This window comes from Malus domestica, chromosome 16, assembly GCF_042453785.1.
Source record: "Malus domestica chromosome 16, GDT2T_hap1".
Taxonomy (NCBI): Eukaryota; Viridiplantae; Streptophyta; class Magnoliopsida; order Rosales; family Rosaceae; genus Malus; species Malus domestica.
In genome coordinates this window covers 20410123-20426600 of record NC_091676.1, presented here as the reverse complement: position 1 = coordinate 20426600, position 16478 = coordinate 20410123, and the positions used below count along the sequence as shown (strand labels likewise).

At 37.2% G+C, this 16478-nt stretch overlaps 2 protein-coding genes across 4 annotated transcripts; one reads left to right on the top strand and one right to left on the bottom strand.

Moving 5' to 3' along the window:
• Positions 1-247: 247 nt before the first annotated feature.
• Positions 248-1611, top strand: LOC103416896 (phosphoenolpyruvate carboxylase kinase 1-like). The gene is made up of 2 exons (XM_029096355.2): positions 248-1078; positions 1193-1611. The coding sequence occupies exons 1-2, from the start codon at positions 301-303 to the stop codon at positions 1243-1245; spliced, it is 831 nt and encodes a 276-aa protein (XP_028952188.2). The 5' UTR covers positions 248-300; the 3' UTR covers positions 1246-1611.
• A 9320-nt stretch (positions 1612-10931) lies between these two features.
• On the bottom strand, positions 10932-16129 carry LOC103404046 (probable inorganic phosphate transporter 1-7). 3 transcript variants are annotated; one of them, XM_070815742.1, is made up of 3 exons: positions 14566-14933; positions 12714-12843; positions 10932-12397 (listed from the first exon to the last, which is right to left on the bottom strand). In XM_070815742.1, exons 2-3 carry the CDS (start codon positions 12743-12745, stop codon positions 11233-11235), a joined length of 1197 nt encoding a protein of 398 aa, XP_070671843.1. In that variant the 5' UTR covers positions 12746-12843; positions 14566-14933; the 3' UTR covers positions 10932-11232. The 3 variants fall into 3 exon arrangements, with proteins under 3 accessions (XP_070671843.1, XP_017178936.3, XP_008341123.3); XM_017323447.3 differs by lacking the exon at positions 14566-14933 and adding an exon at positions 15765-16129 and having other exon boundaries at positions 10932-12843; XM_008342901.4 differs by having other exon boundaries at positions 10932-12843; positions 14566-14941.
• Positions 16130-16478: the final 349 nt, after the last annotated feature.

Here is a 16478-nt window from a genome sequence, read left to right as displayed (position 1 = left end):
ATTAATAAATAACAAAAGAATATCAGCTTACGAGAAAGGACGGCACCGGTACGGAAATGACGTTCTGGTGATAAGGGCATTTCTGTAATTCAATAGAACCTCCTGGCGTTTAATTCACCTCGAATCTGCTGCAGCCGTTAGATTCTGTACGATACACGTGGCGCAAACGAACAGGCAGATTCCATTTATCCGCGAATATTCCCTGGTAAATTTCGGTATATTTTCGCCTATTAAAATCCCACCCAACCCGACAAAATCTTCCCCTTTGACTCCGCAAATCAAACCCGTTACTATTTACTAATGACCGAGGCACTGAAGCGGGACTACCAGCTGTGCGAGGAGCTCGGCCGCGGACGGTTCGGCGTCGTTTTCAAAGCGATCAGAAACGGCGACGCTTTCGCCGTCAAATCTATCGACAAGCGAATCGCCGACTCGGGCGACTCGCTCGACGCCCAATGCCTCTTGACGGAGCCCAAGATTCTGAAGCTCCTGGGTTCGCACCCGAACGTTGTCAACCTCCACGACCTCTACGAGGACGACGACCACCTCCACATGGTCCTCGACCTCTGCGACTCGCCCGATCTCTACCGTCGAGTCACTCTCCGGGTCTTCTCCGAGTCCGAGGCCTCCTCGGTCATGACTCAGCTCTTGCACGCTGTCGCGCACTGCCACAGCCTCGGCGTCGCTCACCGTGACATCAAGCCGGACAACATCCTCTTCGACGGCCAGGAACGGCTCCGGCTCGCCGATTTCGGATCGGCCGAGAATTTCGGCGAGGGGGAGAAGATGGGCGGCGTTGTCGGAACGCCGTACTACGTGGCGCCGGAGGTGGTGGCGGGAAGGGAGTACGGGGAGAAAGTCGACGTCTGGAGCTGCGGCGTCGTTTTGTACATAATGCTGGCCGGGTTCCCGCCGTTTTACGGTGAAACGGCGGCGGAGATCTTCGATGCGGTGCTAAGAGCGAATTTGAGATTTCCGGCAACGGTTTTTAACTCCTTATCGGCCGCCCTTAAGGATTTGTTGCGGCGCATGCTGTGTAAGGACGTTTCTAGAAGGTTCTCTGCTGAGCAAGTCCTCAGTAAGTTGTCTAAGCTGTCCATTTTTGTTTGATTAATTTCAGATAATCATCCGTTTGGATTGTTTAGTGGAAAATGGAAGATGGGAAAACTGATTTGGGGCTGTTTGGGTACAGGGCATCCATGGATTACAAGTGCGGAGGAGGGGGCCAGAGCTGTGGCTGATTAAGCGGGAATCGCTGTGGATTAAGATGGTTAATTAAGCCGGGTTATGGATAATTACAAATTAAGAGAAAGATTATATGGATGTTTTGTAAAGCTCCGGGCACTAGTAGTAGCTACTGTAAATATATATGATCTCTGATGATGATGGTGGTGTCGGAAGAAAGGAGAAGAAAAAGAAAAAAAAAGGACCGACCTTTTATCTGCGCTTTGAAGATGGTCGGAGTATCTTCTTTTCTTTTGTTTTCTGTTGAATTTATTATTATATGGTTGGATATGTGTAATGAGAGCTTTGGAGTTTCCTATGATTGCTGCTTATATGTGAAGTTTTCGTTCTCTGTGTAATGCAAAGTGGTGAAAATCATTTTCTAAAGTCTTCGATTCAATATCACTTAATACTACGATTTATTGATATTTCTCTTCATTAGTAAGTAAGAGGTTTTATGTTCGATTCTCAACGAATTTGAACTGTATTATTGCTGACATATTGTAAGGCTAAACCCACTTCCTCTCTCTTAGTATAGATAATATCGATTTTTTCAAAAATAAAAATAAAATCTTTGATTCAATATGTCGTATTTATGAATTTTTTTTACGTTAAAGGATGGATGTCCTTCTTAAGGCTCTGTAATGCATTTACGCGATCAAAAACATTTTGATGAAAGGTTACTCTACCAAAAAATCCAACCAAATCTAAAAGTGTATGATCATCTAAAATGAACAAAAAAAAAAATGATGGTTCATTAGTAAAGTTAAAATGAAAATGCGAGCACTTGAACACCTAAACAATTGTCAATTTAGTCAATTTTAGAATGAATAATACACCCAAAGTTCAAATTCATTTGGCCAAAATATGATAGTATATACGTAAAACTTTTTTTGTGAACTTGTTGGGTTCCAACTTACAAGATTAGAAGCGTTTAGGGGTTGTATCCAATCTAATTACACTAGAATTACCTAACAGATAAGGTAAGATATGAGTAATATATCTCTCTCTATCCCAATTAAAAGGGAAAGTCTTACTCTTAAAAACAATTTGAAGTGACATACAACAGTAATTTTTCGATCAATGGATTTGCTATACTACTATAGCTTATATAGCTGTGCGTGCAAGTAGAAACCACGTTCAATCTGGATAATGTTCCTTTTTTTTTTTTTCTAACAAGAAACTCTTTCAGTCTTCGTAAAGTTAAGTAGTTAAGAACATTTACTTCTGACTAAATTTTTTTGTGTTTGAGTCATCCCTCCAAAATGTGTCCTTATTTGGACTCCATTTTAAGCAGCTTGATAGTTGATAGAATGGTAGCCAGATAACTTAGGTAAAACGAGTTTATTGTTACCATAATGTTTGATCCAATAATGTATTATAATACTGATAAAAACTTACACATAACATTATTAATCTTGAGTTTAGAATGCCACATGATGGTAAATGTGTTGTACGCAAGTTACTATCCCTAACTAGCTAGCTTCTCTCCCTCCATTTGATTACGTGGATGAAGTTTTTTTTTTTTTTTTCATAGAAGCGATAAGAGTGTTTCATTATTAAAAACAATCAAATACAAGAGTTGCCAGATGGGTATAATTTTTTCAGTGATCAATTTCTCGATTTGTAGATAGTTTGCATAAGATGCAAAGATTTTAAACCCTATACGGCTACCACAATAGACCAACACAAATAGGAGTCTCGTGTAAAATTGTCACAAAGACGATAGACGCGATAGTCCTAACATCGGTACCTTGACATAAAGTCATCGACAACGAAGCTACATAAATCGCATAAGCAACACAAACATATCACATAAGCAATACAAAATCAATTACATGGATGAACTTGACGTAAAAAGGATGGGAAAGGGATCCTCCGGATCCCTTCCTCCTAATTCATCAAGTTCGGGGATCTGAATTATTGAAATTTGATCAAACGGCTACAAACAGAGACTCACTTTAAAAATTATAATAACTTTAGTCATTAGATTAAATTTTAATAGTTCGAATCTGCAGACTTGTTAGATTAGGTGGAAGGGATCATGAGAGATCCCTTTCCCAAAGGATGGTCCCTCCCTCGCTCCCAGCTTATGTATGCATAATGATCGCGTGGTGCTAATAGTTTACTACAACTTGGATTACTTTTTGGATCTTAAAACGACATTATTTGGGGCCCGATGACCCCACTAAATTGGTGTCGTGTGACTAGGCTAGTTTTGTTTTACAAGTTCCAAATCTTGTAGGTGCTTACTAATTTAAGCAGCAATGACTAGTATCTTGTTAGACCATCACAACGACAAGTCGTTCGAACGAGAAAAACCCGACCCATTTGAAACAGATGGGCCACCAACCATTCCCATTTCCCATTCTTTTGAAGATGGTGGGGTAAACATACTTCCCTTTAATCTCCGTACTCCATCCGTAGTTATAATCGTAGTGAACTTTACTTGGCTACTGCAAAATATTCGTCCGTGATAAGTTATCTTCGTGGGTAAATTATTTGATGCTTTAGTACATTTGTATGTACCTTGTACTATTGGCTTTGACTAAGGTAAAAAATATGGTTACGTTTTTGGGCGCGAGAACACCAGAATTAAAAATACTTCAAGGGCAACTTTTTTACGAGGTGGTAAGATGAGTGACATACACTAGCATATAGTAGAGCACATGTAAAGAAATGACAAGATAATATTATGACATTTTTAGTTTTTTTTTTTCCTTCTAATTTTTAGGATAACCACTATTATTACTATTAGGGTGCGTTTGTTGCACTGAATTAGTTTCAAGGACTAAGCTAGACTGACTTAGAATAGACTAACTTGGACTAATTTAATGAAGTGTTTGGTGCAGTTTCAGATTAAAAAGCAGAATAATTAACAAAAGACAAAAAACATAATTTTATTTTTATTTTTTGCTTCTGAAGCTACTGCTTTTGAGTCAACATAATCAACAAAGTGAGGGTAAATGAAAAATCAATTACTTTGCTTTTACATAAACTTGCTAGTTTAACCAACTATTTAATCCAAAATCTCTAAACACAAAATACCCAATTAATGGAGCAAACACCATGAATAACAAAAAAACACACAGACTAATCCCACTGAAAGATTCTTGCACCATTTTTTTTCTTCAGACTGACCAGACTTCAAATACTAAACTGATAATTCCAAAGTAAAAACTCCATTTTTTTTCTCTGCTACTTCGAGAAGCTGCAGACAAAAAGGAACAATAATTCAATTTAATATCCAATAGATTTAGTATCCAATAATTAGGAGAGAAATCTCCACTAAATCTACAGCAAATTGAAACTTTGAAATATTAAAACTTCACAATAACGAGACTGCGAATAATTCAATTTTCTCAGCCTGCAAATTGCTACAGATTCTCAACCCGCAATTTGGAACTTTGAAATTGTTTTGAATCAAGAAAAGAAGAGGAGGAAGAGGAGGAAGTGAGTACCTTGAGTCATTACCTGTGAGAGGAAGAGAGGTTGGACTATAGAAAGAGAGAAGCCTGAGTCGCCGGCGTTGATCGATTCCTCTGAAACAACCCATCAATCCTCAGCATCGCCTCCACAGAAAGGCAAGATCGATTTGATGGCTTTGTCATCCATTTGCTATTGCTACTGTTGTTGATTTGCAAAGGACGAGATCCATGGGTCTGAAAGAAGAAGGGGCAAGATCGACAAAGCTCACAGAGGATTAGAGGGGCAAACAAAGCTGGTCTTAGTAGTCCGGCTATTTTTGGAGGGTTCACTAAGACCCTTTAGTGAAGGCTTTAGTGAACGCGAGTCCCTCCTAGTCCCACTATGCTAATCCCTGCTGCTAACAAACATAGAATTAGACTAGATGTTAGTCCAATCCAATGAGGGTTATGAAGGAAAAATTTTGTCCTAGCTAAGAACAAGTATGAACATTTGAATACATATGCAAGCTATAAACACTTTAAAGTAGGCATGCATCCAAAAACAATTCATAAAACCCATGACTTTCAAAGCCTAGTATATGGTGAACCAATAAACTCTTTAACAACATTAAAGAGAAGTAAAGATTTAGAGTTTCTTTACCCTTGAAGCTCATCCTTGTTTACACAAGGGATTCACCCAAGTGGAGGGCCTTCAAGTCACCTCCAAGCTCCTTGAATATTCCTTGTGATTTTCCTCCTTTTAGTGCTCCTTTGATTCTTTGAGGATTTGAGGATTTGTTCTCCAAAACACCAAAAGTTTGATGTCTTTAAGTCTCCACACCAAGGATGTATTTTGTGAAGATAATATGGATGACTTAGGGAAGAAGAGATTGCTAGATATCCCTCCCCTAAGTGGCCGGCCTCTTTAGAGAAAAATGAGAGAAAGTGTTTCACCCAATTTCTTTTAGAAAACCCTTAAGTAGAAATAAAGCTATAAAGTTGATTTTATACTTCATTTCAAGTGAGTGGCAAACTTGTAATTAATCCAAGTTTGCTACCCTCACCCTTATGGCCGGCCTTACCTTTGTTATTGGGCTAATTGCCCATTTTGTTTTAGTTGTCATACAACTTAAACATAATGGGCCTTGTGGACCAAAACGCTTTTGAGCCCCGAAGCCCAAAACCAACTTAAAAGCCCAATACGAACTTTTTGTAAAATTAATTAACTAATTAATTAATCTTGACCATTCTTCAATTAAACCATTTAATTGCTTATCCATTTCATTTAATTTCCTCACATACATCCTTACTCGGTGTACGATCCATTAGGTTCCAATTAGCGAGGTAGTGGGCGATTGTTACTCTTAACGATCGATTGTGAAATTGAAACCACATTTCAATTCTCCCTTAATGATTAGTGTTTGCTAATCATTTAGGGCTTCCACAAACCATGAGTGACACCTAGCAGTATGTCATGGTTACCCAAGCTAAGTAGAATTGGTTGGAGAACCTATCCAGTTGCAACTACAATGCAATACAGTCCTTCTCTAATACAATACTCTTAATCACATTGTTTGAGTGATAGTTTGTTTCATGTCTACTATCCAATGTGATACATCTCTATATGATTCCCTTGAATATGATTTGGAACAAACTTCCTAAGTCATATTCATATGCTTTGGCCAAAGACTTTAGAATCATATCTTAGAGTATTCTCCTTCCACCATGGAAGGTTAGAGATCCCTTGTTGTGCATTCATATGCCTACATGACTAGATAGCTTGACCCCAACAATGCCGTGGACACTCCGATGGAATGCCGTTTGACATGATCAAAGATCAAGGACCTAACCATTAGACATCTATGATGCCTCAGGTCAAAGGACTACTTTGCATATTGCAACTTTAGAGTTCATACATGACATGTATGTTCGAACTCTCTTTTGATCGTAGTTCAGTGTACTCGATTACTCTTTCGAGCACCTATGTGTTTGTCTTAGTGTCCAACACCAAATGACTTGAGACTAGTCATACTTACGCTTGAGTCAACATAACACATACTAACCTTAGCGGATTGTCAATGCCCAATTGGCAATCCTATGGCTAGGAACGTTTTAGGAATGAACATAAGAGAATGGTCTCGATAATCTAACTTACTTAGATCACTTGTCTCTTAGATCAAATACATCCCTTGGATTCCCTTATTGCTTAAACACATGATACAATAAATAGTGATTAACAATAAGCTTTGCCCTCCATTAAACATATAAAAGTTTAATACATTAAGTATTCCAAAAAGCTATTACATCAAATGAGTGGCTTTGTGGGCATACTTCCAACAGGTTAAGGAGGGCAAACAAACACGCCCTTAAAGTTATAGGTTCGAGTCCCATGTAGGGATAACAGTTCTAACCATTAAATTCAATAACTGTAGATAACCGTCCGATGGAACAGACTTGGGTAAAGTTTGGGTATATTTTGGATAAGAAAAAAATTGTTCATATTATTCGGTTGTGGTTTTGGACATAGTTATGGGGTCCTTGATTTGTATCCGTACCCGAATTCGACCTGAATAATAAATAATATAATTGTTGTATAGTTGTTTAGACCCAAAATTACACAATCGGCCGAGATCGTTGAATGGGCGAATTCTAAACTGTTGGATTTAGTAAGATAATTTTTTAATTATTATTTAAAGGATAACATTATGATTTTTTAATCATATATTTATCTCTTAGATGATAAATTAAAATTATCTATACAGTTATCTCGAAGCACATTGGGTAGGCATGCAAAATAGGATACTGGAGAATATGTTTCTTTTGTGATATTGCTTTGGCCACGTGAGTCATGCATCATTAGGACTCCTGATACAAAGTGGTATTTGATGGAAGATGGTATCTCAAGTGATTAGCTGATATTGCAACTAAATTATAATTTAATTTGCATGTATGGTTGCACCTGGACATCCGTCATGGAAAAAGAAGGCTTTAGTTGCATTGAGAGTCTTGATGAGATAAAGCAAGGTATTGATGGGAGTTTTGATTATGATGTGATAAGACTAGGAGCCTAGATAGGTTTAAAGCCACAGATAGCAATCTGAAGGATAAGCCTCTGACACGGATCAATTTTTGCTCTGTAAGTTTGAGTTGCAGCTGGACTCTACAATATTATCAGGTTGTGCCAAGCAGATATCCAACCCTATAAATACAAGACATCGTGCAACATTTGAGAGGACCTTCAATTCAACACACAAAACTACCCTGTGCAAACCCTCTCAACAATCTTGAGAATTTTTTTTTTAATTTTCTTTTTCACCAACACATCTTCAGTTTGGATAAACAGCATTATGAAGGCAACCGGTGATATCTTTAGTCGGCATAGATAGCACTGTCACCGTAGAACCAGCCGGTCTCGCAGCATCTTCAGTCGGCATAGATAGTATTGCGTCGAGGGTGACTGGTTATCTATCCAAGTCTCGGTCGAGAAGGATTTCCAAATCCTTATTGGTCGAGGTCATCTCATTAGCCTTCTCAGCGAGGTGAGGTGTTACAAATTATTACAGTCGGCACATTGAAATCTGAATTTGATATTGAACTTCGCAGAACTAGTAGCCTTGTCTTCAGGCTCTAGAACCCGAAGGCCAAGAGTGTTCTTTCCTCGGCCGCAGTTGCGAGATTCAGAAGTCAGTAGAGCACCCAACGCAACATCAACAAATTTTACTCCTCGGCCGAGCTTGGCCGACGAGTTGGCACGCCCCGCACACAACCGAAGGACGTAGTTAGCTCATAGATTACTCGGCCTGCGCGCCACGAAGACTTGGTAGTTTTTAGGGTCAACAATAGTATAATAGTATGTGTGTGTGTATTTGTATGCAAGTGGGCCTTTACCATAGTGGTGGAAAGGAGTTGAGCCTTTACATGACGACATGGGTTTAAATCTTGTCGATGGCTAATCTAACATCTAATATAACAAAATCTATCGTTTATCAAAAAAATAAAAATAATAATAAAAAAAGATTTGTATATTCAGTATTCATCGAACCCATTGACAAAAGTTGTATTTTGTGGAAAGTTCAAAAGTTTTGAATCAAAATCAGTGGGAATTCAATGGTGTTTATGGGAAATATCAAAGATTAGCCAACATCATCAATGTTTTAAATTAAATACTTTAATTTTTGTACTTAACAAATGTTTAATGACGAAATTAATATTTGTTAAATTATAATGCGTCAACTGAACGAATATATTTTTTTGTATTGATGAAAATGGATATAACTGTTAACCGATAGGGAATCAGTTACCCGGTGAGTATGTTTATGGATAATCCTGGATGATTAATTTGCAGTTATAGATATGATTAATTTCCATGGTTATAGGGATGCATATAGAATTTCTGTCCCCAAACTGAACCGTTACCATCCCTAGTCCCATTAATGACGAGTTCAATACTAATTTATGATGGCTTATCAAATCCCTCACCCTTAATATAAAATATTAATGTGTATCAAAAAAAAAAAACAAAAAACTAAAACTAAAGATGACATGAACAAAATTTTGAAGAAGAAATTATTTAATAGGATGAAAACAAAATCAAATTACTGGCTCTGAATCATCATGTCGAGTGCACTTGTTTATATAATTTTAGTAAACCTCCTTAATTTTCTGTAGAAAATATTTCAACATAATGGGCAACCTAATTTGGTATCAAATTCACCATCCACGAGATTTGAACCTAAGATCTCTCACTTCCAAGTGAAGAATAATATCACTAGACTATAGTATTGAGTTGCATTATTTTGGTCATTTTAGTGGAGAAAAATGAACCCGAATTATGCAAAGATACATGAATAACAAAAAAAAACAAGGCTAAAATTTAGTTTTAATCCCTTGCTAAAATTTAGTTTTAATCCCTTAATATTAAATGATGTATGTTTATCATTTCCATTGTTAAAATTGGTCGTCAAAATTTTATAATCCACAACATTTATGTCTTTATCACGTATTTGTTCATAAATGTCTTTATCACTTGGTGCAAGCTTTATCACCCTCGTTTTTATCCACTTAATAAAGGAGCATAGAGTTGTCTTGTGCATTAAATTAAAACACAAATATAAGTTTAGGAATTTAAGGCTTTTAATCGACTTTGAATTTATGATCTCATCCCCATGAAAGCAACAATTAAAATAAGTAGAATGTTAGTGCAATGGTTGGTTGGTTTGTTAAAGGGTTAAGGAAAATGGAAAGGGATCCTCTCTGGATCCCTTCCACTTAATCCTTCTTATCAAACAATCTGGATCCTTGAAATTTAATCCAAACAGCTAAAAACACATGTCCACTTTAAAAATTATAATAACTTTAGCTGTTGTATTAAGTTTCAAAGTGCCAGATTGTTTGATGAGGATGATTAGGTGGAACGGATCCGGAGAGAATCCTTTCCAAGGAAAACTATTTAAGGCTTTTAATTGACTTTGAATTTATGATCTCACTCCCCATTCCCCAATCTCACATGGAACTTCAATGAATTTTTCAAGAAAATTGAATTACTCCTCATATTGTCAATTGATTTTATAGCGGAACCTCAACTTTCTTCATGGTATCAGAGCATGTTGTCTCACGTGTGAAGCTCAACAGCCACACGCGATGCACGTCGCCTTGTTTGTGTTAGATTTGAAAATTCGTGATATGTGAGGGGGCGTGTTGAGAATGAATCCCACATTAATGAGAGGAGAGACCTTGCATTGGCTTATAAATAAGTTGGGCTACTTCCTATATTGTCGATTGATTTTATGGTGGAAACCTCAATTTTTTTTAGTTTGGACATATATTGATCGCATGATCGCTATGATTTCTTAATGTCGATCGCTATGATCGCTTGATTTCAACCGTGGTGACTGCTCAATGGCACTCACTCTTGTTTGGTGTTAATTTGGATGATGATCAATGACACGTATCAGGCTGGCCATTTGATATCCATGCTCTAGCTTAAGGGAACTAAACTAATGAAAGTAGTTCATTTTCTTTTTACCAAATAATATCATAGAATTACCTGAAATTACTGATACAGTAAGTTCCAAATCCTCAATGCATTGGATGTGCAAAAACTCTTAATTTTGCTAATCATCCTCTCAGGCAAATTAGTAATATAATGCATAAATTTAATAGTTTCTGTGATGAAATTACATAGAAGTAATGATACGCATAAATTTGATCAGAGAAAAGTGCACTGATGTGATTATTATTTGATTAGAAAGTGGATGATGCTAAATGAGGGGGCATAAGATGATAGAACAGCATCAAAGAAACCATCACAGAAAAGGTTTTTTTTCTTTAACTTTTAATTGCAAATGAAGAACACAAAACCAACATTGCCCTACAACAAAAGACTAAACCGGCACAAAAGCATGAAGATTAAGCAACATGATCAAACAAAATCACCATGAAAATTCGAAAACGTCTACTGGATAGTGCCATAGAAATGCGATTAAGAAGAAGCCTAATTAAACTGCTTATGAAGATTAAGCACCATGATCAAACAAAATCACCATGAAAAGTAGAAAAAGTCTACCGGATAATGCTATAAAAATACGATTAAGAAGCCTAATTAAACCGCAGCAGTTGCATTTTCTTGCTGCCTTGATCCTGATGCAGCTGCATTTTCTTGCTCTCCTTCACCAGATAAATCCTCCAGTGATTTTCCCTTTGATTCAGGCACCAAGAATGTAAATAACAGCCCTAGCAAGTTGACCACACCCAAAATTATAAGGGAGTTCCTCACCCCAATCCCCTTTTCCGCGTACTGAAATCCGAAAGCACCAACCATTGCCCCGGCCTTCCCCCACGCAGCTGATATACCGTGACATGTTGACCTTAACCTTGCTGGGAAAATCTCTGCAGGCACCACAAATGTCGTGGCATTTGGACCGAAATTGGCAAAGAAGAAGGTCAACGAGTACATCACAACAAACCCTACTCGGTTTTCTTTTAGTGTCCAGTGTTGATAAGGAATGGCTAATGCAAACATGAAAACAGTCATGAAGAAAAACCCCATTATTTGAATTGAGAACCTTCCGATCCTGTCGATGAATGCCACGGTGAACCAGTACCCCGGGACGGTGCTGCAAAGCGCGATAAGGGTTTGTGCTCTGGCGATTCTGAAGACTTCTTCGAGTGCACTCATGGTCTTCGCCTTTGGAATCCAACCAATGGCACTGAAGATATCCTTTTGAAATAGATTCTGGCTGTAGAAGGCAATGTCAAGCAAGAACCATGTGCTGGTAGTTCCGAGCAAGTGAACACCATGACGCCGAAGAAATTCCTTTGAGAAAAGACCAAAATCATTCCCTCCTTGCTCAATGTTCTCTTGTTCTGCTTCTACTTCGACCTGCAAAACTTTTGACATATCAGCAGCAGCCTGCTTGGCATTCTTGGCCACCAAGGCAGTGTACCGAGCAGTCTCAGGCATTTTTGCACGCCAGTAATAAGTCATCAGAGCTGGGATAGCACCAAACATCAAAATAATGCGCCAAACATAATCGGCTTCAGGGAAAATAGAAGCGGCTGGATCAACTTCGTAAGATGGTGCAGGAAATCGTGCCTTAAAAGCTGCAGACACAATAATTGCAACCGTTCCACCAGCCAAAATCCCAAAACCCTGCATAGCAAACACCGCAGCAATGAAGGCTCCACGAGTCTTTTTATTTGCGTACTCAGACATGATGGTGGCAGAAAGAGGGTAGTCGCCGCCAATGCCAAAGCCTAACCAGAACCTGAAAAAACAGAGTGTTGAAATCACTGCCTTGGGCTCTCTACCAAATGAGAGGCCGGAGGCAACAGAGCAAATGACCATGACCATAAGGACCATGCCATAGACTCGTTTTCTGCCCAATTTGTCACCAAGCCAGCCAAAGAAGAGCTGGCCAGTTAGGGTGCCACAGAAGGCAACACCATTGACAGCGGCCGAAACATTATGAGGCAAACTGCCTGGCTCTGCAGCCCCATGTTTCTGGTAATAAATGCGGCCGAGCAATTTTGTGACAAGGGAAATGCAGAAGAGATCATATGCATCAGTGAAAAATCCCATGCCTGCAATCACAATTGCTGTGAAATGGTACCATTGTGTTTTGGCCACATCAAGTGCATTCAGCACCTCCAATTGATCCTTGCCCATCACTATTAGTTTAGCTCTTCTCTCAAGTTATTGTATTCCCTTTAACTGCTCAAAACATGAAAATTTTGATTCAAAAAAAAGAAGGAAAATTAGAGTGTGATTCAATCAACTATGTGACACAAAGATGATCAAAACATGGCCAGCACATAAAAAGTTGGGTAGGGATATCAACCACGTCATTTGTAGGGCGCTCTCACAAAAATACGAGACATCTTGTATTTCGGTCCCACTCATGTGAGAGTTATTCTAATGGGACAGTCCTACAGAAATTTATCTGGTGATTCAGAAGAAGACAAGTTTTTGAAAAAAGACAAAATAGGGGTTGATTTTGATTCCATTCCAATCAATGAACTTATGTGAACATATGAATTTTCAAATAGAACCATACGACCTTGATGGTGACAGTTTCCAACTAAAAGAAGCATGAGAAAATGACCCACAACAAAGGAAGTCATGGGTCAATAAATCAGAGTTTATACTTGTAGATATCTAATTAAAAGACACAAAATCTGGTCTATGTCAAACTCACAAACTGAAATAAATATTCACAACTACAACAAATTAAATTGATATGGTAAATAGATGTAGCTGAATTAGCAGAGAGATGGATTGATACATGAATTTTAAATAATTTTTGCTATCATTCCTAGAAGTTAAAATTCTTGAAAGTAGGGATGGGGTCAAATTACACTGCTGCGTCTGCAACTACAACTAGTTGTTTCCAGATCTCTAAACTGACAAAAATAAACGGATTTAAATATATTTTTCGCAAAACCCTATCCACATTAAGGAAAAAGAAGAAGGATTACTATGTTGTATTCTTAAAAAAATAAATAAAAGTAAATGGCGGATCCAAAATTTTAACCTCGATTCAGGTTTTTGTTAACCCCACCAGCAACAGAACATTTAGATTTAAGAATTTGAAGCAGAAAACATGTGAAAGAATTGTGGTTTTTTAGCATAGTATATATTGTATGATTTTTCAGTTACATTTTTTCATTTCCATGAATAAAAAACAGCTTGAAAAACTGTCACGCAGTCAAACTTTTGCCCTTTTTGATCTTCTTCCTTTTAGAACAAACGTGAAGGATAGGAATAGAAGAAACAGGAAAGAACATCCAGGAATATTCTTGTAATAAAGTTCCATGGCATACCCAAATCACCATCCAACCAAATAAAATTATATTGAATTGAACCAACTGTTTTTCACGAGCCCTAATCAACAAATATGTCACCTTTTTTTCCAATTTTTATAATAGGGTTTTTAACGATGTTGGTGTTCAAATAATAATTAAAAGCTGGGGAGGTTAATAATACTTGGCAAAAGAGGTTTAGAAAAAAAAAAGTATCAATATTTGTTCATCAGATCAATCTCTGCAATATGTTACGATTTATTCCCTTTTAGGAAAGAAAAAAAGAAGAAGATGAAAGCCTGTGAAAGATGAGGGGAAAATGTTTGAGAATTTTGGTAACACATGATCTTGGTCAATGTTAAGAGAATTGTAGACGTGAGTTAGGCTAGTGAGCCAAACAACAACTTACATTTTAGTTTGAATTCTCTTTCGGTAAATGAGGAATAGAATATGTCTTGTAAAAAAAAACATTTTAGAGAGAATTTGTCATCGATTCATTACCATTTCAAATATGGAATAAATGTGATTTCAGATCCGTTCCATTACATTACATAAGCAGGCAAATGAAGATGCAAGAACACAAACAAGACAAATGAACAAAGCCAAACAATACCATAAGAGTGAAAACACAAACCTTGTATCTGAAGCCGTACACAAAGGAGAAGAAATCTTAAAAAGCGAGGCACGAAATCATGCAGAAATCACAGTATGAGGAGAACCCGTATATTCGTGTTCATGCAACTAGTAGTGATGAAAAAACAGATCAAGTGAGAGTGAGTGGGTTTGTAGTGATGAAGAAATAGTTATGGAAATGAAACACAAGGATCAAGTTTATAAGGTCAAGGGGTAGAAATGGCTTTTTAACCAAATGTATATACCTTCAGGCAACAGAAAGAGAGATATGGGGAAAGAGAGGAGTGAAGTATGGGAATGGAGGGAAGGGAAGGGGGGTTGTGTCCGTATTTAACTGCAAACAACCCTCTAAATTTTCAGACATGTCCTGGGGAATCTTTTTTCTACCTGGCATATTCCCCTCATCTTTCACCCTTCACCACACCTCACCACATTTTTTGATCCTATCTTTCGTACTCTTAATTAGTCAACATCTTAATATCCAAATCTTATTTTTTGGATTCTAATTACTAGTATTAAGAAAATAAAACGGTATTAATTCTGTTTATTCCATACCTAAGTGTAAATAGAATTCATATTTGGACACTTTGAAATAGTATTTGTTATTAATTTTGTACTTAGGGGAGGAGAAAGGTAAGATTCAATTTTTGTGGTGTTGTGGCCGTATAAGTAATCTACCACTAGAGGTGGAAGTTCATGTTATAGTCTAATACGTATTTGTGCTCTTAGCGGTTACAGTTCTTATTCAAAAGTAGACGGTGGGAGTAGCTTAAGAGTTTGAACCGAAATAAATAGAATTCTAAATTTTTATTTCTAGTTGAAAAAAAAAAACTTATAGAATCTAAATAATTATTTTTTATTAGGTCAAATAATTATTTTTTTTTCTTTTAAAGAAAGTATGAATACCGGTTTACATTTCAGTTCATTGACTCTGTCTAAATCAAAAGCTCTCAAATGATCATCTTATCACATTTTGTTTTAGTTATTCGAATTTGGGTGTAGAGGGGAAAAACACTTCTCTAACTAATTTGATTAAGTCTAGTTGTGCAATTTTATCAAATTTTAATTCAAAAAGATGCGATAAGTAATGTTTTAACGTCACGTCAATTAATAATTTTATCTCATTCAATGTTCATTGAATATATGCAGTATAACATGATAGAAATTGCACATATAATATGAAATGAAACAAAAACATACTCTAGTTATGCAGAAATGGCGGAAGCTGGATTTGGGTTAAGTGTAATTTTGATGGCTCATGGGATAAGAATTCTGGCTTGGGAAGCTTTGGGATGATCGTGAGGGATGAGAATGGGCAATTTGTTGCGGTTGCTTCTGGTTATCAAATAGGAGTTAATTGCCTCTCCATTCCACGCCGAAGCTATTGCAGAAAGGAGAGCCTTTATTTTGCTACGAGAATATTGATGCGGTTGTGTTGGAGGGAGATTCCACCATGGTTCTTGCTGCACTACGGCAGCATGATGATGATTCCTCCAATTTGGGAGCTGGGCTGAATGATGCAAAACATTTTATGCACTTATTTCCTCATGTTCAATTAAATCATGCTCAACGGGAAGCAAAAAATATGTGGCACAGAGATTGGTGAAGACGTGCTGTTAGATAGTAATTCTGCCTAATTTTGGTATGGCAAAATTTTATCGAGATCAATATATATGTATGCTATCTTCTCTTTGTACTTATTCATTTGCATTATTAATGAATATTGTACCATTTCTCAAAACAATAAAATAAAATAAAAAAGGGTTTTTATAAAAAATGGTCCTTGAAATTGACCAACCTCATCAAGATGGCCTCTGAAATAAAAAATTGATTAATGTCATCCCTGAAATTGGATGTTGCAAATCAATGTGGTCATTCCGTCACAATTATGTCAAAAATTCTATTATGTGCTAA